Source organism: Oreochromis aureus, linkage group 22, assembly GCF_013358895.1.
Source record: "Oreochromis aureus strain Israel breed Guangdong linkage group 22, ZZ_aureus, whole genome shotgun sequence".
In the NCBI taxonomy this organism is placed as follows: Eukaryota; Metazoa; Chordata; class Actinopteri; order Cichliformes; family Cichlidae; genus Oreochromis; species Oreochromis aureus.
Genome location: NC_052962.1, coordinates 23768634 through 23792720, shown reverse-complemented (window position 1 = coordinate 23792720; position 24087 = coordinate 23768634). Strand labels below are relative to the sequence as shown.

The 24087-nt window shown below is 40.1% G+C and overlaps 1 protein-coding gene across 4 annotated transcripts in view; it reads right to left on the bottom strand.

The window, feature by feature from the left end:
- Positions 1-313: 313 nt before the first annotated feature.
- celf3a (cugbp, Elav-like family member 3a) overlaps positions 314-24087 on the bottom strand; it is a 36920-nt gene continuing 13146 nt past the window's right edge. For 2 of the 4 annotated variants that reach the window (XM_039606089.1, XM_031738754.2), the window contains 11 exons: positions 18797-18845; positions 15698-15826; positions 14126-14205; positions 11339-11482; positions 8350-8494; positions 6606-6755; positions 6408-6467; positions 5778-5882; positions 4730-4873; positions 4498-4630; positions 314-1216 (listed from right to left, as the gene is read on the bottom strand). In XM_039606089.1, the coding sequence (XP_039462023.1) occupies positions 4503-4630; positions 4730-4873; positions 5778-5882; positions 6408-6467; positions 6606-6755; positions 8350-8494; positions 11339-11482; positions 14126-14205; positions 15698-15826; positions 18797-18845 (1134 nt within the window). In that variant the 3' untranslated portion in view covers positions 314-1216; positions 4498-4502. The remainder of the gene's footprint in view (positions 1217-4497; positions 4631-4729; positions 4874-5777; positions 5883-6407; positions 6468-6605; positions 6756-8349; positions 8495-11338; positions 11483-14125; positions 14206-15697; positions 15827-18796; positions 18846-24087) is intronic. The other 2 variants (XM_031738753.2, XM_039606090.1) reach the window with 1 other exon arrangement.

Here is a 24087-nt window from a genome sequence, read left to right as displayed (position 1 = left end):
CCATTATGTTAATCATGTATATAAATGTGCTTCATTTACCAGTGACAGTCCATTCAAGCAGCCCTACAAGGAAATTAAATGAATGGAAAACTTCCTTTGAGTAGTTTTTAGTCAGTTAGGTCCACAGTGGAGCGCACACACCAAACCTCCAGAGGATTACAGATATTTTTCACTTTCAATTCTTCTTTAGGCCTTTAGAGAGCAGCAAACCTCCCAGAATAACCCATTCATGATCATACGCCCAAACTTGATTTGATTAGTCCCACAGGGATAAAAGGAAAAAAAGAGCTCACACTGTGACATTTCTTCTAAATTGTACTTTATTTTCTTTTAAAGACATATGTTTTAAAACAGCGATTGTAGAGAATAAATAAAGAAACGTTTTTTTTCCACTTCCATAGGTACATTTATGTAATTAAAAACTCTATAATAGCAGTAGTGTTCATCATCATGAAGACCACAGGAATCCTGTTTTTTTTCTTCTTCTTCTTCTTCTTAAATTAAAAAAGAAATTGTCACATGTCCCCCGCCGTCAAATTGATTACCAAATAAATTAAAACGTAAAAAATCAAGATAGAAAAATTCCCAGCCCTTCCTTCCGCTTTGTTAATTTTTAAAAGTTGTGGCAGCAGAGAATGTTAACTGGTGAAGTTTTAGAGTCCTCCTTTTTTCTTTTTTTTTTTTAAACCAAAGTATTTACAGTGAGAGGAAATCCATTTCTCTTCCAGCTTAAGTACCCCCATTGTTTTTAAATTTACATATAAATAATAAAACTAACTCTACATAACAATATTACCAATGGTAATCATACAGAGTAGTATTTTCTTTTGCCTCCGACTGTGTAGACTGGCCTTCTGTTAACGCCGCAGACCACAAATCACACTATACAGTAGAACCCTGTTCAGTAGAATAACATCAGTGATATGCTTTTTCTTAACATGTATATCTTGTTGCCGACAATAGATATGTACATATATAAATGAATCCAGCTGTGGAATGATAGGAACTCGGGAGCACTTCTCATATTGCGGATGCTGATTCAGTCGATGCGTTTGTTGCTGATATTACTGCTGCTGCTGCTGCTGCTGTTTGTTTTTGTAAAGCGCATACACGTGATACTGCTTTATGTGAAGTGTTGCTCCTGTGCTATACGGTTGGTCAAACAACCAAAAAAGGCTGGGACATCCCAAGTGGTTTTTCTTGATTGAACACTTTCCTGGGAGGTGAAGAAGGAGCAGAGGAAGAAGAAAAGGAAAGAGGAAAAAACCAAAACAAAGCATGAGTATTATTTTTAGATCAAATCGCAGAAATCAAACACAGAAGTTTAAGACTTTGGAAGTGGTGTCTGCATTACACACTGCTTGCACTGATGCCTCAGGGGGAGTCTCAGTAATCAACTAGTGTCCATGCAGCTGGAATAGGGACAGTCACACTGCTGCAAGTGTATGCACGCTCTTAGAAAATTGTCTGTCGTCTTTTATTGCAGGCAAATTAATTCAGAACATGCACAGTAAGAATTCTGGTGGGGATCAACTCTTCAAATTGTAGATAAAACAAATAAGATATATATTTCTTCAGAGGGGCATTCACAAAAAGAAGTCTTTAATTAAACTGCAGTTTCTCAGGAAAATTCATTTTTGCATCAAAAATTCATATTTTCTAAGCAAACTGCTGCAAACACAACATCTGCAGGTATGAGAATCTATTTATTACCTTCTGAGACCTTTTCCTTTATGCTTCATTTATCTAAATTTGAGACAAATTGTGCAGTAGGGCAGTACATGAATGAATATGAGTCTCCTGCTCTCAATCATAAAGGCTATGTGAAGCCTAGCTCTAATTAAATACAGGAGAATTTCAAAGATTAACTACGTCAGTGAATTTAAGTGAAGTATGTATAAAACTATGCGCAAATACTGTGGGGTGTTTTACATTTGATACATTGTAGCCATTGAAAAAACAAAGACAGTGCAGAGGATTAAAGAGGGAAAAAAGGGGGAAATTGTGTCAATGGCTGTGTAAAGTGATTTTTTTTTTTTTAACGGAGTGGAATAAAACTTTATAAAAATTTACTGATTGTTTCTGGGGACCAGAAAAATATTTTTTTGAACTCTCCTGAAAATTCACTTTCAGATTTTTCAGCAGTTTCAGACTTTTTACAGCACGATAAATGATTTTTTTCTTACTTTTGACTTTATGACCTGCAGATGCTCTGTGTGTTGTTTTGGTTTGGATAAGAGGTGGACATTTTAAGGGGTTATTATTTCAACTTTATGATTATTTATGGTTATTTCTTCTTAGCGTTTGGTGTCCCAGAATTCCTACAGAGGAATATAGTTCCTCAGCCAGCAGCACGTGTCACAGGAACAAAACAGCTTTACCCAAAACCTTCTAGTTAGTGTCTCATTTGACACACACACACACACACACACACACACACACACACGCACCAACAATTTTCAGATTTTACTCAACACAAAAACACTCACACTAACACGAGATGTGATCACAAAGTTTTAGGATGCTGCCACCGAGGGCTTCAATTATTCAGATTTAAATTTGGCCTCTTCAGGGTCACCTGAGAGAGCAACTCTGGATCTCTTCTAGCTCTGCTGACCTTTCTAGATCGCAATGGACATTAGAGTTGCTCAATCATTTTCTGTTTCAGGTTTGACCGAATATCCTGTGGAGGATCATCACTGATGATTAGAGGGTCATAGGATCCACTACAGTATCCACATTTTCCAAACCTGAAAGTGATGCATCAGGTAAGGTGTGGAGAAGGGAGTGTGCTTCTTGTTTTGTGAGATTAGGCTCTGTTAATTTGTACCCATTGATGAAACTGACAGTACAGTTTAACTGTAACATTTTGAGGCATCTGTGGGAGAACATTGAAGGGCATGTCCTAAATTTGGGGAGAGGGGTGGCCGTCATTGTGTGGTAGATACACCATGTGGTAGATTGTTTTGGCCTTGCATTCATCAGCCACCCTGCTCCTCAGATTTAGGGAGCACATCCTAAAAATACATGTTAAGCCATCACAGAGTGGTAATAAAAATGCTTCCAGAGAACAATTTCAAATTAGCACAGCAGGAGATGAAAGATGTGCAAAAGTGCACAAGGAAGTGACCTTGAAGAGCAGGTTGGCTATATTTTATCGAGGTATGGTTTGTGATTCATAACCTTTATGATTGCACCTCGTACAACACTGTGTTCATCTCACACACGATCAGTCAGTCGTACATAAATACTCTGCTGTCAACCATATACAGGGGCACGTATATATTTTCTTTCAGCCTCACAAAAAAATAAAATAAACGTGGACAAACTTCAGGCACAAAGTCACATGGAATTGAATTACGACAAAACGAAAACCTCGCACTCACCGAAAACTACCACACCATCCAGCTAAACAGAAGGGATATGTAAGAATGATAATCATGACAGACGACAAAAATGAAACCAATCAAAACCAAAGAGATGTCCGGGAGAGGTCTCGTGTATCCATATTTGATGGTCAACCAGCTAATTTAGCTCTTAGCACTGAAGCTTTTAGAGGACTTTAAAAGCAAACAGCATGTCATGATAATCAGTTGCTTACAGATGCTGAGGTAAGTGACGATTACTGATCAGTGTTTGCAAGGATTAAAACCAGGATAAAATAATAAAAGAGGAAACTCACAGCACACCAAACACAGTTCATGGTCGCCACAGTAACCCGCCATGCAGTTGAGCATGGTGAATCAAGGCAACGGCCCAAAAAAACCCCAAAAAAGAAATAAAAAAACCAAACTGCTAATGGCAACCATCACAGGCAATATCGCCACAGCAACCAACCAACCAACCAACCAACCAACACAGGCCAATTAACTTACAACGCAGTGAGAAGGAAGGGGAGGTAGTAGGTTTTAGCGGTTGCTAGGCAACTGTACCCATAGCGACGCACGTCTTCACCATATATGTATGGACGGGACAGTCTTGAGAGTGGTGTGGTGTTTTTTTGTTTGTTTTTTTTTCTCTCTTTCTCTCAGGAAAAATGGCACATATGGCACAGCACAAAAACAATAAAATGAAAGTAAAAAGAAAAAAATTAATGAGGGACAGCAGTAGGCATTCAACCCTGTGACAGAACACTGGTTAGACAACATTTGAACCCAGTAAAAAAAAAAAAAAACTAAATAAATAAAATAAAATAAAATCTACTTCTCAATAAAGAGTGAGCAAAAAAACAGAACAAGCCACTTTTACACAACAAAAGGTATCTTCTGATCCTGTTTCAGACTGACGGTATTCTTAGTGCTTTCACCTCATTAAAGTTAATCTACTGTAGGGTTATTGAGTTCTTCGGTTCCACATGAAAGACAGCCATTTACCCCCCAATTACATCCACTCTGTCTCCTTAGCTTGCACACACAGTTCCAGCTGTCTATCAATCCCTCCCCTGAGCTTCCTCCCCCCCAAAAAACTCCTCAAATGTGTCGATATATAGAAACTCACCTCTTTCAGTAAGGCCTGTTGGCATCCTTGGGCCTCTTGAGCTGCACTTTCAGTCTCTTCATGCCAATCTGGAAGCCGTTCATTGCCTGGATGGCAGTCTGGGCGCTGGATGGGTTGTCGAAACTCACAAACCCTAAGAAGAAAAAAGAAATAAAAGGTAGTGTTATATCACAGCAGCATTTCTTTCCGTGCAGGAAAGAAAGAGACACCTGTGACCGTCAAAGTGACTCACCAAAGCATTTACTCTGATTGGTGGCACGGTCGACGAAGACCTTTGCAGAGATGACGTTTCCAAAGGGCAAGAACATCTGCAGTATCTCAGAGTCAGTGAACTCCTGTGGCAGGTGGTAGATGAAGATGTTACAGCCTTCGGGACCTGTACACAAAGACAGGGCAGCCATAGAGACGCACTCAGGTTAAGCGGTCAGTGAAAATGGCCGTTTTTTCCCTCTGTTTTCATATAATTCTGTCTGTGCCAAACTACCTCCAGCTACACAGACTTTGTCTGCTATGTTTATGTCATCCTTTTTTGTGTGCATATTAAAAAAATACAGATTTTAGGAGCAGACTTTACAAATCGGATTTTTTGCTTCAACACACAAATGTGCTTTCAAAGTTTATTATATATCCTTATTTTATATAATAATTTCCCTAAATGAGCCTGAGTGTACCACAGACAGGTTGCCTGATGAGTCTTGATTTCTGCTCTAACTTTCAGTTGGTAGGGTCCCAGTGTAGCCATATTCTAATGGTTGCTTCCAGCAGGATAACGCACTAGTTATAAAGCTCAAATTGTAAAACTGGTAGAGTTCAGTGCACTCAAATGACCTGCCAGATCCCAGTTCAATAGACCGCCTCTGGGATGGGAGACTCATCATGGATGTAGAGCTGACAAATCTGCTATAATGAAACAAAATTGAGGAATTTTTTCTAGCACCTTGCTGATGTATCAAATGAAGAATTAAGGCAACTTTGAAGGGTAAACAGGGTCCAAGCCATTATTAGCAAGGTGTACCTAACAAAGTGGCCAGTTTAAATGGCCGATAACATTCGGGCTTTTATGGACTTTTTAAAAAAGGTATACAATCTGTCCTTATTGTTATAAACTATGCAGTTCCAACTTATAAAACATAATGAAAAATGATACCCAGAACTGAAGAACAGATTAGAGCCTTTTCTTTTTTCTTTTTTTTTTAAACAGCAGCACATTTTGATGGTCTTCTGTGATGTAAAGCTTGTGTGAAATTAGCCAAACATGCAAAACCCCATTTTGAGTTTACCTTCTCTTTGCTGCAGCTGCTGTGGCTGCTGTGGTTGCTGGGCCACCAGCGTGGGCTGGTGAGGGAACGGCTGTCCCACCAGGCTGTAGGCAGCAGGGTAGGTGGCTGATGGAGAGGAGGAACAGGTGAGCCGAGAGCGATGGCGATGGCGATGCAAGCAGAGCACTGCACACTAATCATTTTTCACTTAAAACATCTGACAGAGCTGCACCCCCACCTACAGGTTTGCTAAAACTGGGCTATGTTTTGCATAAAGTTTGTGATGTGTGACTCACTTTATAGTGCTGGAGGTTATTTACACTTTGTAATATATGTGCATGTGTTGACTTTGAATGAGAATTTCTTCTTTGCACATGCAGCAGTTCTGAAATCCAAAAGGTACTGAAGCTGCATTTGATTGTACGTTTGTGATTTGCATTCATAACCTGAAAAGGTTCTTACTTAAATCTAAATCTACAAAAACAGAGTCCAGCAATGGGATCACATCAGTTTGAAGTTTGTAATTGTCCCTGTTCTAACACAAACAATGACTTCTCTACCACAAATACATTTCTATAAATACATGGTTATTTATTAAGAATTTATTACATTATATTGGACATGTGTGCCACTGTAAATCCTGATTCTCACCTGTATAATGCTGCATGCCTGTATAAGCTTGCTGCAGGGGGTCCAGCACAGGACTCTGAGCTGTAACACAGCGAACATGTGGTTAGGAAAAAAAATCATCAATGTTATTTGATATATTTAATGTTATATGAATGCTACACGAGAGGTTTGTGAATCTAAGGATACAGCTGTAATCTGTGTAGGATGCGATGCCTGTACCTTGATAGGCATGAACCCCGTTAGTGTACAGGGTTTCTGTAGCTGGCTGGCCGTTGGGTGGTGCTGGCACAGATGGGTAGCTGTTCACTGCGATTGGTGGAGGCAGAGCAGGAACAGGTGTAGCTGCAATGGAGGGTGGAGTGCTGGTACCTGCAGATGATTTCAAAGTAAGGGCATTAATTTCTATTTTATAGGTCCTAGAAACACACTCTGTTAAATATAAATAAAAACAGAATGCAATGATTTGCAAGTCTCATAAATCATATACAATAGAACATACAAAACATCTAATTTTTGAACTGGGAAAATCATTTTAAGAAAAAATTTGTTTTGAATTTAACAGCAGCAACTTAACAAAACAGGTGCAACAAAAGGCTGGAAAAGTAAGTTGTACTAAAAAGGAACATTTCACAACAGGCTAGTAGGCAGAGTTTCTCAGGAGATGGACAGACAGAGGTCTACAAATTGTGGAACAATTTCAGAACAATGTTCCTCAACATATAATTGCAAAGACTCTGAAGATCTCATGATCTACAGTACATTATATCATCCAAAGAGTCTGGGAATCTGGAGAAATGTCTTTGTGCAAAGGACAAAAATCAGCACTGGATGCCCTTGATCTTTGGGCACTCTGGCACTGCATTAAAAACAGGCGTAATTCTGTCATGGAAATCACAGCACGGCCTCAGGAATACTTCCAGAAATCACTGTCTGTGAGCACAGGTTAAAGCTCTATCATGCAAAGAAGAGGCTTGTTGTGAACATGATCCAGAAACACTCATCTTCCCTGGGCCAAAGCTCATTTAAAATGGAAAACTGGACTGCTGAGCAGCTATAATCCTCCATCAGACAAGAATGAGACAGCATTCATCTTCCAAATGTCCAACAGCTGGTCTGCTCAGCTCCCAGATGTTTACGGACTGCTGTTAAAAGAAGAGGGGATGCTACACAGTTGTAATCATGGCCTTGATCCAACTTTTTTGAGACATCCTGCTGCCAGCAAATTCAAAATGAGCTTTTTTTTTTCTTAGAATTTGCACTTTTTGCACAGTTTAAACATTTGATTGATACATTTCATTTGTTCTACTCTAAATAAAATATGAGTTTATGAGATTTGAAAATCACTGCACTGTCTTTATTTACATTTTACACAGCGTCCCAACCTTTTTGGAATTGGATTTGCGGTTACAGTGCATGAAAGATCTGTATTGTTTCAGTGGGTGAGAGGAGGGTGTGATGTCACGTACTTTCACGCACCAATAGAAACCTCTGATGCAAATGTAATGACAGCTGGTTGACTGATTAGTTACTTTCAATCAAATTTGAGGTTTTATATCATCAGTACATAGAAACGATTCTTTAAACAGAAGGAAGCGTAGCCAGCAGACTGTTACCAGTTTTCAGAAGTCTTAAATAAACCACGCAGCAACTTTAAGGGTTGAAAATTTTGAATCTAACGACCACTTAAGGTTGGCTTCAAAAGCAGGTGAATCACTCGCTTATCCTGGCAAAGTCCACCTTTATTTAAATATACAGTCTGTATATAAACTGTATAAGTAAGTGAAATACACCTCCTACTCCTATTTTACCTTAAAAAGTAAGAGTTAACTTTGAGACAGAATGGAAAAAAGTACAGAATAGATGTTTGTAATTTTGTCCTCTCTGGTCCACCTCTCCTTGTATATCCGCCCTCATATTTCAGGCAGAAATCTAATCAAGGCCAGACATCTCTGCCTCTCATTACCTGAGGACGGGGTGATGGATGCAATCGGCGTGGCAATGATGCCACTGGGGTTGAGGGCAGCGAGCTGCTGCATCTGAACTGCAGCCACGGTGGCAACAGGAGAGAGGTAGGCCGACTGCGCCACCAAGGCCTGCTGCTGCATCAGCTGGAGGACAGAGAGAGAGAGGCTGTGATGGATTGAGGAGCGGGAGTCGGGAAAACTGACATTTAGAGTAAGTTCAGAGTCCGTGTTTCGGTGTGCAGAGGCCATTAGTGTGTATTCTCAGACTTGTAAAGTACAGAAACACCAGCAGACTTTTAAAGCATGAAGACGCTGTGCGGAGGCTCGTCATCAGACATTTAGTGAGCGATTTGTGCAGATTAGAAATGACTCACGTTGTTCAGATTTCCCTCATCAACATGCTCCAATAATGAGATTCAGTCACTAAAATTGATGTGTTTAATATTACTGTGACATCTCCAGACCCGAGCCTCAATAAGGAATCAATATGCAATATTTGATGATTGATGATGTATATTTTCTTCCTCTTCTTATTCACTATTATTAAAATTTGACTGTTATTATTGTTATTAAATTACACAGACATTCATTTTCATTTACTGCAAAGCAAAATGTTCAACATTTCATCTCGTGGACTTCTGCAGAATGACAGAGGCCAGAGGTCACCAAATTAACAATCAATAATATTTATCAGATGAAATAAATAAGCAGTAAAAGGCCCATAACTCTCCTTTTCCTGAAGTGTTTATATTATTTTCAAATTAACTGACATTACCAACTACATCAGCTTGGCAAAAGGCTTGTTTATTGCCCTGTACACTGGTCTATATGATAGTAAAATAACATGTTTTACTGCTTTTAATAGATGCATCTGCAACATCGGTCACTTTTATTTAGTGAATTGAAAAATGAGTTATAATGGGGACTCCAGTTTGCCCCATAGGGCTTACGTTGATAATCTACACGCTCAACTCAGCAATCTAATATTTTTAATTCAATTCAATTCAATCACAACAACACTCGCCTCAAACTGTTTTATATTGTAAGGTAAAGACCCTACAAGAACATAAGGAGCCTGCAATAATATTTTTAACGGTAGACACATTATATTTTCCCTCGTTTTCTGTATTCTTTTATTCCAACTGTCGGCTCTATATGATGTCAAAAAAAGTTATAGCAATGTTAAAAAGCTCCTGCTGCCCCAAATCATGTGATCACTTGGACAGTCAATCTAATTAAAAAAAAAAAGATTCGAAGATCAGAGTTAACACTGTTTATACAAGAGAAAGGATAAATGGAGAGGCAGCACAAAGCTGCTGTAATAAACTCCAGGAATTAAAATGTGAAGATGGAAATGAGTATAATAGGTTCTCTTTGACTTATTTATTTTAAATGATGATAATTATTATTTCCATTACTTATTTATCTAACTAATTCACCTAATAAATGGATCTCATTGGTGAGACTAAGTCAGACCAGCCTAAAATAGCTTTGGGGGATCCCAAGGGACTAGAAGGGGACAGATGGGGGACTGATGTGGGTTGTTGCAGAGTCTAGTGACCTCCCATGTGATGGCTTAAGTCAAGAGTCTTACTTTAAAGGAAGCAGAAATAAATAGGTGCTGTACAGGGGGAAGAAAATATACTATAACGTTCCCAAGTATCAGTGCTCTGACCCATCCTGACTCCACCAGCAGTCATTGAGAACAAAAAAAAGAAAAGAAAATTCCCCGTTCTTACTTAAATCCCTTTGTCTCTTCATTTTCTCCCTTGCTTTTTTTGTTTTACGTTTTCCTTCAATAAAAAAGAAAACATGAATCTATATGTTTGAAGGGTACATCGAAGCACCGCAGAGCACTCTGCCTAGTGACCTCAGTCATCAGGAAAAATTGCTTCCTGATGGTTATAATCCCTCATTACGATCAAATCATGGGAATAATTAGTCTTTAGTTCACGTTGTGTGCTCTTCACCTTAGCTGTAATAAGGATTCATATTGACAAGACTATCGATACCCAGCGGCATTATTGATTCTGCTTATAGGTCAGATTCCTTATCGATTCCCTTCCTGATCCCTATTTGGTTTCCTGTGTGGGAAGACTGTGGCAGCATCGAGAGAGCTGCTTTATTATCTCTGACTCTGAACACCATGTAGAAACAGAAGGCGCGCATCTGACTCAGTCGTGCAAAAGCCACGAGTCTGACGTCACCGTTCTGCAACGTGCAACTGTTAGAAATGCGCGCCAGCACCGATAAGAGAAACTGACAAGATTGGAATCAAAACACATTCAGTGGATTGGATCATTTCTTCATTCACATCTCTGAGCTGTAAACTAAGAATTTTATTGAACCCCGCCTTCGTTTTTGTCTAGCTTCGAGCTTTACCTGCAATTTCTCTAAATTACCCTTCCATTGAGCATTTTTTTAAAATTTTGTTTTTAATGTGACCTTTTTTCTTACTAAATTACAAACACATCAATCATGAGTAAAAGTCTCGAGAGGCCTCGTTAAACATCATAATCTGAACAACTGTAAATGAGGCAAATCTGAAACCATTTGCAGTAAATGGTCAATTAGCGACGATGACTTTATATTGTTATTTGAGATTTTTTCCCCCCTCCCAATTATAATCATCTTAATATCATATGAGACATCTCTTTTGGAAATTTTGAGTATAAAATGCTTGAATAGAACATTACAACTCAAGCGTCTCTCGAGTAGCTTTTTCTTTTATGGGTTTTTTGGGGGATTAAAGGATGATTTCTGTGCCTTTATCTTCCATTGCACTAAAATAGCTCAAAGATGATGATGAGAAAGCCAGATAGAGAAAACAAAGTGCAAAGGATAAAGCACTAAAAGAAACTACACAAAAAAAGTTCACTTTTGATATTTTGGGATCAAAATAAATATTTTCAGCAACATGTTGTAGTGCTCTCATGACAGATAGTGTGTGTTTTGGGTGAGATGTGTATGTCTGCGGGTCTTCCTCACGGCCTGCGTGTAGGCGTTGTAGGCCCCGAGGTGCAGGGTCATGGGACTGATGACTCCAAGCTGGGAGGCCACCTGCTGCATCCGCCTGAGCCCTCGCTCTTTCTCAGAATCTGCAAACTTTACCACCAAGCTGGACGAGGCGCCCTGCGGAGGAAAAGGCAGAAAAATCAAAACTCCATCTGTCTGATGCTTTTAACATCAACGCTCAACATCAGCAAGAGGTTAAAACACGCACAGTGGTAAGAGTACCACTGTTACCACCGCTACTCTGAGCATTTCTTACTGCATCCTAACAAAACTGGTTAGAATCCAATATTTTTACCTTACACATACATTTTCCACAATGAATGCATCACTCAAAGACTCAGTGTAGTGTCTAGAGGGATGTTTGTGGAGCTCAAGGCTAATGACACTGACAAAAGCTTTTTGTGCAATCATCAAATAAGATTGGAGGTTAGAGCTAAGTGAACATTTTAATCTGAAAAATAGATCTCTGAAAACACACGATCGGAAATGATTGATTCGAGTAAAACTGCAAAAGGCTGCAAGGTAAACTTAGAAAACAAACAAACAAAATAAAACAAAAACAGACATTTATCAGTCCACAGTTTGACAAGCCAATGACTCAGGGCTGCGGGTGCACAGCTAAATGACTCCAAAGGAAAAACCCAGAGTACTCATTGACGTAAAAAAAAAAAAAAAAAGCCCAAAATAAGAAACTAATGGCTTAAATGAGTCACTGGAGCTGTTTAACTTCTATGTTCATTTCCCATTCTCCCTCACAGTGCATGGCTGCATGGAGCATTACACAGAGAACGCTGCTGCCTCCCCCCCAAAACCCCCAAAAAATCCAACCCACATGGCTCCATGCCTGGAGTTTGCCACCTAGAAACTCCAAATGTTATTGTGGACCTACAAAGAAAACTTTAAAATATTTCTGAAGAGCAGCCAGCGCTACTTCTGTCCTAAAGAGAGGATAATGAATACCAGTGAAGAGACGGAAAACCTGACAGCTCGCCATCACAGAGGAGGAAATAGAAATCCCTCTCACAAGATGATGCCTAGGTGACCGTCCAGCTAAAATTTAAAGTTTTGCGATGCAGCAGAATGATGATAACAATCATCCAATTAGATCCACTATAGATTCAAATAAAGACAAAATGCTCCTTGGAGTGACCGAGTTAGAGCTGAGACTGTACTCTAAATGAGTGAAATGACCTTTTTTATGCTTAAACTTAAACTGCCTGACTAAAAGCTACCAGACATCATCGCCATAGAACATCACACAGATTTAAAATCCAGTAATTTGCCTAATTCTTTACACAAGTACAGTGGTGTAAATATTTAAAGTGCTGTTATGCTCATATTTTTTATTCTTGACGTCTACTAGACCAGAGGTCTGCACTGTGAAGCAAGATTCCATCTTACTTGAGTAACTTCAGGGTTAAGCCTGAGTTTTCAGTACTACAAAACCGGTTCACTTCTTACCAGGGGTTCATCGCCATGGTAACTTATTACTGCCAAACCTAACCTCCTCCAGATCAGAGATGAACAGGTGTGAAATCACCACCTACTGATCAATCAATTCTCTGAAAAGTAGCTTTGTCTTCCCTGAACGATCCCTCAAACCCCTGCAGAGGGTTTAAAGTTTTTCTTTGTCTTTCCCTGATGAGCAGGGAACTTAGAGCTTTATCCAACATACTGAATTACTGGATTGTAATCCATCAGATTCTCCCGTGTCTTACATAAAAGTTGTGATATTTAAAAGTCTGTAAACTTACAGTCACCATCTGTGCCAGCTTTCTTTCCAAGCTAAACTTGATTAATACAGTAGATTTTTTCCAATCTTACTGATTAAAAGTGCTTAAAGTGCATACTTAATACTATATTACTGGACAGCTCTTTTCTTCTCACACACAGTTATGATGCTGATTTGTCTGCAGCACTCTGTATTGTGTCGTTAACCTCTTTATATTTTCCCCATAGTGGAGTTTATCTCCCTTTGTGAAATCAGTACATGTATCCATCATTGTGATTGGTCAGAGGCTGCTGGTCCGTCTTCTATCACGTGAACATGCAGGGAAAGCCTCGGTTGGCTTAGAAGTTGATAACCAGCTTTGAGTGACCGCTTGTCCTGATTGGTGATGCTAGGTGAAGCGAATGCAGATATCAGAAAAAAGAACTCGCTTCATAGTGCAGAGCCCAGCTTTGCATGATCCACAGTGCAAAATAATCCTTATTTATGTCTTCCTTAAGTCTTCCTTTTAGACAACATTCTGATTGGCTGGTCCTCACAAACAGAAGGTTTTTGTCTGAGCATAGAGACCCAGAAAAGGTCTGAAAATAATTGCTTAACATTTTTGGATGGATGTGTTTAATAAAGGCTTGTGTTCGTATTATTATTAGCTCAAAGCACATTGTGTCCTGACTTAGATGAGCACATTTTATGATCCATTACTGACATAAACTAAATAAACAAATAGGTTTTTATTTTAATTTTGACGCCCTACATCAAGCCACACTGCAGTAAGACCTCCAGAGATAAATCATGACCGCATTTTACAAAGAGTGTGTCCTCTATTGTGTGTGAGTGTATGTGTGGAGGAGGGGGACAGAAAGGAGAAGTGGTGACCATTAGCTGAGTCACCCTATGAGTCTCTAAATGACTGGATTTGGAGCATCTGAGTGCGTCTGCTGGGTTCATTTGAATTTGTGTAACCATGCTGCATGTGCAGCATGAGTGTGTTTGTGTATGTGTGTGAGAAAGAGTGTATTTTGTGGACTTACAGGTAGAGTACGACTTCCGTGCAGAGCGTTGATGGCGGCCTGGGCCTCTGCGTTGCTCTGGAACTTTACAAATGCACACCCTACGTGAAATGACACATCATTAAGCACAGCCCCTCTCTTACACATACACACACTCACACACACTATAACAAAAACGCTTCCCTTTAAATATACATTAGAAGCCATCTTGCATCTAGTGTTTCATCTGTTACCGTGGCACCATTAAGCATGGTCCACAGAACATTCATTGCTTCATCAATCACAGCCCGTAAACCACCAAACGCATCATTAGCTATGACCAATAAAACCTACTGCACTATTAGTCGTGCCTCGTGCAGCAAACGCAGAAAAGTCTAGCCTCTGTGTTTGAACTGTCGCGGACTTTGATTTACATGGAAAATATCATTAGCATTGTTGTTACTGACAATAGTCATTTATACGGTGGAGTTGCAACGTGCTGCGAGCTTTATTCTTTGGATTTAAATACAAACGGTTAAACAAAGTCAGCCCACACTTCTACAGTCGTGACCGGGAATCCGGCTGCAACCAGTGGCTTTAAAGGATGCTCCACTAAAGGCTGTTTTTGTAAATTGTGGAGAGCATAGCTTAGCAAAATCATCTTACTGCTGATGATTTTATTCAGTGGGACAAATATGAATTATTGCTTAGGTTTTTAAGTAGCTAAGCCATCCGGGGTAATAGAAATAAGATGATACGACACGGCTAATTGCATCCATTTAAGCAATATTTAAGTATTTAAATGTTTAAACGATGAGGCTTCAGACTATTTAGAGTAGAGTAGTAGAGTTTGTGGACAGGGGAGGACCAGCAGAGAGTATAACAGTAAATACAGTCAAAGTTCATATTTGTAGCTCTTTAAATGTGAGGGGAGAACAGTTTTTACCTAATGAACATAGATGGATGAATGTTTTGCTGCTAATGTGTCGTTTCTGTGAATAATACTGTATCTTTCTGTAATACGTCTGCCGTTTATCAACTAAAAAAAGTCCAGGAAGTCTTGCTAGATATTAAATGATGCAGGGACAACCATGGAGACAAAGAGTGGTATAATAAAAGCAGACTAACACATAGCCATTGCTCACCATAATTTTATATTTAGTAAGACTTCCTGGACTTTATACTTCCACCTGTTTAGCTGAGGAGCCCCTGTCAGCCGTCAGAGTCTTGCATAGGTTGTCTGTTACCTTCACCAAGAATGTAATGTGCATGGTTGCATCAGTTTGCCTGTTTGTTTGCTTGTTATAAGGATTAATCTAAAAATATGAGCAGATTTGCATGAATATTTTACCAGAGGCGATGCTCAGCTAAACTATGAAGTAATTGACTTTGGAAGTTGGTTCAGGAGTTTCTGAAAGGACTCTTGAGCACTGTGATGCAGGACATTTTCTGTCATATTTTCAAATATGCTGCTCCAATGTGAGAAGAATAAAATAACAATGCTTCCAAGAAAGAAAAAAAAATCCAGATTCAGATATCCTCCTGGATCCTGGGACTGTGCATGTTGTGGTGGGAATGTTCAGCCTTAATGTTGGATGTGTTTCACATTATTACCTTTGCTGGTACCGTCAGGCCCGCGGAGCACCGTGCACTCCTCTATGCTGCCGAACGGCTCGAACATTTTCCTCACATCGGCGTCCGTCTGCTGCTTTCCCAGCATGCCCACAAACAGCTTCCTGTCTTCTAAGGGGAAGGAGATTACCAGGATGGGAGGGAGAAAGGAGGGTAATGTGTGGTAATGTGAGTGAGATTAAAGACAGGGGGGAGAAAGAGATGTTTTTATTAGAAAGGTAATGCAAGTGAAAGTGTGCGGGGAGGGGTGGAGAAGAGGGAGAAGCACCATGTCACTGTACATGCACGAATAACAGAAAACGACAACAGGGTGACAAGCAGTTACAAAGAGGGCTGGACGTTAGCCTGCTGTACTTCGGAGCGCCACCAGAGTGCAGTAACATGAACGGCACAACAAACAAACAGCATCTGGCGGTGACTCAAATGTTTGTCACCCTCTGTGTGGTCAGAGAAGCTGCTCCGTCTGTCCCTGTCTGTGAAGGATCAGACCAGCGATTCTGCATGTTTGAGCCCATTCACTACAAATCGCGCGCACCTTACATTCCTGCAGATTACTCTCAGAAAGAACACCCGAGTGATACATGTTTTGTTTTATTTTTTTCCCCCCCAAACCGTTCGGGATGCCATTTCTTTCCAATTTATTTCCGTATGATAATCAAATGTCAGAGACTTGAAGCTTGAGATACAATCAGTCACAGCGAACGTGCCATTATCCTTATTGCAAACCTACATACAGCCTAAATGTCAAGGAGATTGCAGACGATAATGTGGTTTGATTAGAAACACCTGCCTGGGTGGTGTTGATGGGGAGGGTTTGGGTATTGGCTGATGAAAAGCACAGAATTTGCTCACTACGCTGTGAGCCAATCAGCGTCAGAAAATGCATAAAGAACTGAAAAAAATCACATGTTTATATATATATACAAAATATAAACAAATGCCTGCATCTGCATGCTTCTTGTCCTGTGATACTAAAAGGAAACCAAAGGATTTCTATTACAGTTTTGTGAATTTTAAAGAGCTATAAAAAAATCTAAAGTGTTGATCCTTCAGGCTGCTGGCATAGAATCTAAAATCACATGCTCAAAATGTTAAAAACTTGGACTGACTTTTAGGAAAATAGGCCCTTTTCACAGCAGGCGTTTTGATTTGCCACAGTGTGACAGGGAGCCAGCATGCACAATACCAGAACCCTGAAACTGAAGCAGCTAAATGGCATTCAGCCATCATTAATTTTATTATCTACACCTGTGCTTTTCCTACTGTGGCACGTCAAACTCCAGTGAAAACAGGCCTATTAGAGACAGTGGATGCTGTGAGAAAGAGTCTTGGATTATTTCCTGGATGTCGACTCAGATGTGAGAGCTTTTCCAACAGCACAAAAACTAGAGTGTTGCATATTTTAACTTCATTCTTGCAAAAACCTAGCACATGTGATGGAGCGGCTACTGTGTCTGAAGCAAATGTCAAGTTTTAGTTAATATCAGGATCCTTTGAATCACGTGTGTAGGGTTAGGGGTAACTTGTTTTAGCCATAAGCTAAATAGACTTATTTTATTTGTTTATCTTTTTTTTTACCCTTTATTGTGATAGAACAGTGTAATGGAGAGAAGACAAGAAACCAAGCATGAAGATACACAAATGGCCCCGGGGCAGATCTGAACCCAGGCCTCTACGTCATCCCCACAGCACGTGGGCAGCCCGCTCCACCCAGCTAAACCAGCGCCCAGATAGGCAGATTTTAAGAAAATAACAGATTACATTACATTTTAACAGTCTCACACATTTTGACATGTTTGTTTTTCCTGTTCCTAAATGTTTTACAGGTAAGTATAAAAATGCGTGGACATTGAATAAACCCCAAACCAAAATCACAAACCTAACTCAAGCTGGGTGTCTCGATGGACGTTAAGAGGTTAAGTGATCAGATGCTTATTATACCCTTTGTACTTTTCTTAATTACTAGTTTAACTGTAGTCCTGCAGTCGCTAGTGATTTGGTTATCTTTAAAATTTGCATCTGGATGAAGTCAGATGTTTCTTTGGTAAAGCATCATACATGTGAGAGCGTTTACCAGGTCACCGGCAGCCCATCTAGACTTAGGGTTTGGTAAACATTAAAGTCTAAAAATCAACAAGCAACATCTCTTGGTTTCTGAAAATTCTCTATTCAGATTATGACTAAAAACAAACTCAACCCTAAAGGGAGCGTGAGCTGGTGTTATGCTTTGAAAATCAGCAATGGTAATGTAAAATGATATGAGGTATGAGAGATGAAGTATCTTTAATAGCTCCTGTCAAAACCTACCAGTATTTTCTTTTATGATAGCGTAAGTGGCTGTGTGCAGTGTGTGATGTACAGGTGTAGTTTGACAGAAGCAAAACATCCATCTTGACAGGCAGCTGAGCCGACTACTCAGTCTGAGCAATAATCTGCTGAAGGGCTGATAAAATCTGTCATATTTTCTGTGCAGATTGCATCTTTTAGGAAATAAGGGGCCTTTAACATCAGAAGTTTAAGAAAACATCAGCTCCACTGTGTCCATGGTGACGGTGCATGGCACTCTGGGTTATGGCAGCTTGTCTTTGTTTAGTGCGGCTGGAAGAGGCACATTTTTAACCAGCACCACAAGCTTTTCCTTAACCAAACCAAGTAATTATTAGTATCTAAACCTAACCAGTGAGTGAAATTAAAAAAAATAAAAGAGTCCTAAACAAGTTAAAATAAATGCAACACCATCCATCATTTTTGGTAACCACTTATCCTACTAACTATGCAGTGTGAGTGAGTGAAACCCTAAAACAAAGATGTTCAGAATCACCAATTGACCTAAAAAGCATGTCCGTGGGTGAAAACCAGAAAAACATGCCAATCATTTACATCTTGCTGTGAACTTACAGTCCCAATCATCGTGCTGCACCGCTGTACTTTCCCTTAACGCATCCTCCACTCAAGCGCTTACCTCGTGCAGGTGTTTTAATGTCACTCCAAGACTAACTGACATGTTATCGCTGATATTTCTGGAGGTGTTTATGTTTGAACAGGTGTTGTGTGTCTGGGTTGGGGACAGGTGTCTCTTACCCCCTCTGCTTTCGCTGTCTGCAGGCTTCACTTGGATTGGGCGGTTCATCTGGAAAAAGATGACGCAGTCAATTTAAATGCAGGTCAGGGCTAATCAACAAAAGGAAAAACACATTCATTTTAACATAGCAAAAAGCATATAAGCATGGAAATAACTGGCACAAATTGGAGTATTTAATGTGGCAAATGTGCCCCTTGCTGTTATGTAAATGACAAAAGATGATATTCATGTTTGTGTGCTTTATATAACCATTTATGTAAATGCAATTATAACTGTAATACACATTTGTGCTTGTTTAGATGTTTGCAAATGTGGCCTGTACTCCAGTTGTTTATATTTACACACCAATTTCTCTCCTTTCCTTTTATTGGGCCAACTCGACTCCAGCAGGCCACAGCTGACACTGATATGTGTGATATTACATTTGCAGTGTCATACAGTCTCTCTTTCTCGCCCCACCTCCTCTCTCCGAGTCTCTCTCTCAGAATCAGCTCTAATCCTGCCGTCTATCGTTCCCTCTCCCCCTATCACACAAAACCAGAAAAAGCACACACCCACGCGGGATTGGGGAAGTGATAAGATTAAGAACACTCGCCAGCTAATCTGGATTAAAGGAGCACGCAGCATCAGAATAGAGAGAGATTCTGAGCCTGACAGAGGCAGAGACGGATGTCGAGAGGGAGGAATATCAAACAAAAACGCGGAAGAAAAAGCAGAGAACACACACACACTTTACATTAAGTGACCTTTTCGCTATTCATAAAAGGCCGCTTCGCCGTCCTCTTCCTGGCTATCCGACTATTCAACCTCCAGACGAAACAGCAGCTTGTCCTTCAAATGTATCAAGCACGAAAAGGACCATTGAAAGAAAGAAAGCAAAAGAATGTACATGGGAGTGCAAAAAGGGAAGAAGAGTGGGATTGGGTTTGATTTGGGGGGGGAGGAAAGGAGCATATGGAGGAGAGGAGTGAGGTGGGGGATGTGCATGCGAAGAGAGGAAGGGTGATGAGTCGAGGTGAGAGCAACAGAGTGACACTCTGTTAACTTTGGCTTAATGAAGGTCTTAATTATGGAGCTGGTGACATTTCAGCCAGTCGCTGATCCTGTGTCACTGATTGATCCACTGTGATCAGTCACCAGGAGACACTATTGATTGGTGCCGCGAGGACCCGCATGAACAAACATCTGTGCTGAACCACCAGCTGAAATATCCCCAGCACCTGCTATACAAGGCTCCCGTGTCTCCTCATTCAGAGCAGTCTAATTGACTGTACCAATTAATAGGATGATGGAGTAGATGGAGGGGAAGGCTCAAAAAACCATCTTCCAATCAGCTAAGCAAATGGAGGTCTTGCTCTGGCGGTCAGTGAATAATATTATTTTAGTTTAAATTTTTTACAATATGCTAAAGAGAAGATATCATCATTCCAACCGAGCCTGCATGCTAAAATTCATGTACTCCGGGTAAAGCTCGACAAATATCACTCACAGTATGTTATCGTCACCGTTTCTTGTTTATACCAGCCAGTTCTCAGGCAGGAGAGAGTGCAACAACAGCCTGTGCAAAATAAGTATTACCTTATTTACCACTGTGAAATATTACCACAGTTTTTCTTCGCTGTTATTGCCCATGCTGTGATTTAATCTGTATCCTTGCTTTATTCTTCACACATACACCTTTCTAAAGAACGCACCATGCTATTAATGGATCTGTACTGTTTTAGTGTGAACTGCCCAGTTACTGAGATATCAGCTTTAGATGTGTGCCTTCTTTAGAATATCGAGGAATCAGATGGTATTTAAAACATTTTAAAAAATTTAAATATGGCCTGGTTATTATAAGAATCCATAAACCTTATTGTGAGCAGTTTTATGTTCATCTACATCTACATTCACTACATTACAGCTGTAAAATTCATAAAAAGATAAGCATAGCCTTTGTGATGCCACTGCCTTTTAAAAAAAATCCCCGCTTTGTCGTTCTTTTAGACTTTAATAGAGACAAAAATCCAACTCATGATGATCATCTTGTGTTCAATAAAAAATGAAACTAATGACTGAGACTATAAACTCATCAGGAAAGCATTTACTGAGTTCATTAATGCACACATCCTGTCAGATGATGGTATGCTAGTGTGAGCCTCTCACTGTGGCAGTAGTGTTCCATCAAGGCAAGAAGGGCAGGCACTGCTTGCTCACTGAAATGTGACCAACGTCAACGTAAAGTCGATAACTTTCCTTTCATCTCAGCATTATGACGGCATTCTGTCATAAAATTTATCATCTGTTTGCATTCATCCTTAAAATTCGTGCCATCTTTGTGGCTTCAGTTGGCCATTGTTTTTGGAAGCGGATGTAACTCTGCTTGCCTCCAATTCCACTGAAACCTATGTGTTTTGCTTTTATAGGTCTGTGTCCCGTTAGCAGTGCCTATAGCTTGTCAGACTGAGAGAACATCAGTGTGTTTGTGCATGTGGAAAAACTTGTGAAGGAAGGAAAACTGATGGTGGACCAACATGCTAACCAAGGTGCTGCTGCTTGTTTTGTTTTGACTGATCTGAGATCCATCTACATCTACAAGCTTCTGTGAGTCTCACCATTATCATCATTATCTTAACATATAACCACCTAAGCCAATATGTACAATGTAAGAAACTCTTAATAACTCCTTTGGCATGTTAGTAAGGAAAATCTTGATGCTGGATAGAGGATGTCAAATCCTCAACAGGTGCAGGCTCCACCAGGATTTTCAGATTAGCATATATAAGAAAATGTTTTTCTTTTTGACCAGACCAAAGTTTAACCAGCTGTTCTACCAAAACTCCACCTTATTTTTTATTTATTTATAATTTTAATACCCTTGTAGATACTGACAGTCACTCAGTGTCTGAGCTATCAGTTATTGCATGCCACTCAATCATAGGATTCTTCCACACATCGATACAGTTGGTGGGTCTATTCTGGCAGAAAGAAAATAGTTCCTACAATAAATCCTCACAAGAACATTTGTAGATTGTTTTTTCCTCTCGAGTAACCAGGTAATAATTTAGGCATGTGCCCTCTAGCGCCAGTATATTCAGGAATCTACAGACATCTATAGATAGATAACTAAAGATACAAGCTATTTTGGGATTGGCTGCCTTGTAAAGGACCTTAAGTCAATGCTATGAATTAATGGCATTAAATTAAGTGGCAACTTTGATTGACATGTTTGAATGATGCTTATAAAAAGCCGCATGGCCCATATTTCACTGTGGGAAGACAAATAGTGAAGGCCGTGGTGGTGGTGATAAGGAGAAGCACAGCAGATGGCTCAGGAGATTGGAATTAGAATATACAAGAGGAAAAACAGTGAGAAGTGGAGGCCATCAAGGCTGTGCCACTTCAGATCTGCACAGCAACCGGCTGCCGGTCTGATAAAGACCATGCTCACATGGCCATCGTCATGACAACCCCAGAGATGAGAACCCCCACATCAGGTAAACAAGGTTGCCCTGAACAACCTGCATAAGAGACGGGTGGAAAACAAATGAGGAGGACAAAGGGTGCTTCTAGGTCAAGAGATAGAGGGATTAGATGTGCAGCGGAGGAAGGGAGAAGACAAGCAGGGGGAGGAAAAATGAAAGACAATAAAAAAAAAGAAAAAAGAAAAAGAGATGGTAGCGGCTTCGTTCGTGCCTGTTGAATGTTGGCGCTGCCTCGAGAGCAGATGCAGAAGCAGGGAGAAAAATATCTCCCTCTAAACCTCCACCACTAACACACACTTTACAGTAATTTGCTCTCTCCCCTCCTCCTCCTGTTGCTCCCCTCCCCTCCCCTTTCTCTCTTAGGCTTGTTTACAAAAACGGTCCCATACTGTGCACAGACAACACGCATTCAAACCTGCCTGATCAACAGCCCATTTCACCACTGTGTGTTTTTGCTATTGGATTTTTCTTGCTCCCCCTGCGCTCCATGTCCAAACACGCCATGCAGATATTATATATACAGTCATCCAAACAATGCTCCGTCGGCTCCTGACGGTCACAGCGACACGAGCGTACACGTACTTAATCTTTTCTTTCTGTGATGCCGCGGGGGATTTCACGAGCATTATGAAATATTAAATCCACAGATTATCCAATCAAATAACAGCTCGACCCCTTCGCCATAATGCATGACCCCCCCCTCTCCATGCCATCAAAGTTCATACACTGCAACAACAAGCCCAGAGAATCTACATCGTCAAACTGATTTAACAATTTGGACTAAATCTGCCGATGTATATTCAGCATCATGATTTGATTTAGGAGTACCTACATTTAACAGCTATAACCCATTAAAAGAAATAGGTAATACAGACATTGCAAGGGCAGAGAATTTAGTTGGGACTGGAGGGACGTGTCCCCAGCAGTGATTTGGGTAATTTATTTTAAATATTGTGGCGAGCAGAGACGCACTATGATAGACATCAGCGAGACTGATTGAATTTCCCTTTTCAGCTACTTATTTTATTATTTTGGGGGCATTTTGATTTCATTACAAAATGACAAAAGAGAGAACAGAGAAATGTGCTCAGGAAGCAGCTCTCTCTTTGATCTTTAACAAAGCACAGAGCATCACACTGAATCTAAGTGGTCTCATCCCAGGGCATCAAATACTGCCGTGCTGTCAGATGGTGCTGGAGTCACATAGATATGCACAAGGTATGCTTTGGGATCAATCCCGTGACGCACGGACGGCTATAATGGATGCCAAGCAACTCTGCATCCAGACGTTTGTTACCCTGGAGACTACCTCTTGCTTCACATTTTGTGTTTTTAACTACATTTAACTTTTTTTTAAAACTCACCAATTAGTTTTGATTTCTTTCGCTTTTTACTTTCACTTTTACTCTGTGTTTAAATATCAATAAGAAAGGAAAATCCTTGGTTATGTTTAAAATGAGGTTGGTACTTAGGTTAAATATGTCCTTTCACACCATTAACCCTGCAACTGGAAACAAGAGGCTTACCCAGTGTGTTTAAATGTGATGCCAGGGTGTAACATACAAGCTGGGAGCACCAAAGCCAAAGGTTACAAGGTGAGTATCTTGACAAGATGACGGTATTTAAAGTCTTGGATATGAAAACGAGCCGACTGAACACACCTACACTATATGGAAAGCAGTATTAGAGCACACCAGCTATTTTTTTTAATTTAGATGTTTTCAGTCCCATGACCACAGGTGTATAAAATCAAGCACATAGCAACGCAGTCGGCTTTTTCGAACATTTGTAAAATAATGTGAGCATGGTGCTGTAATAGGATG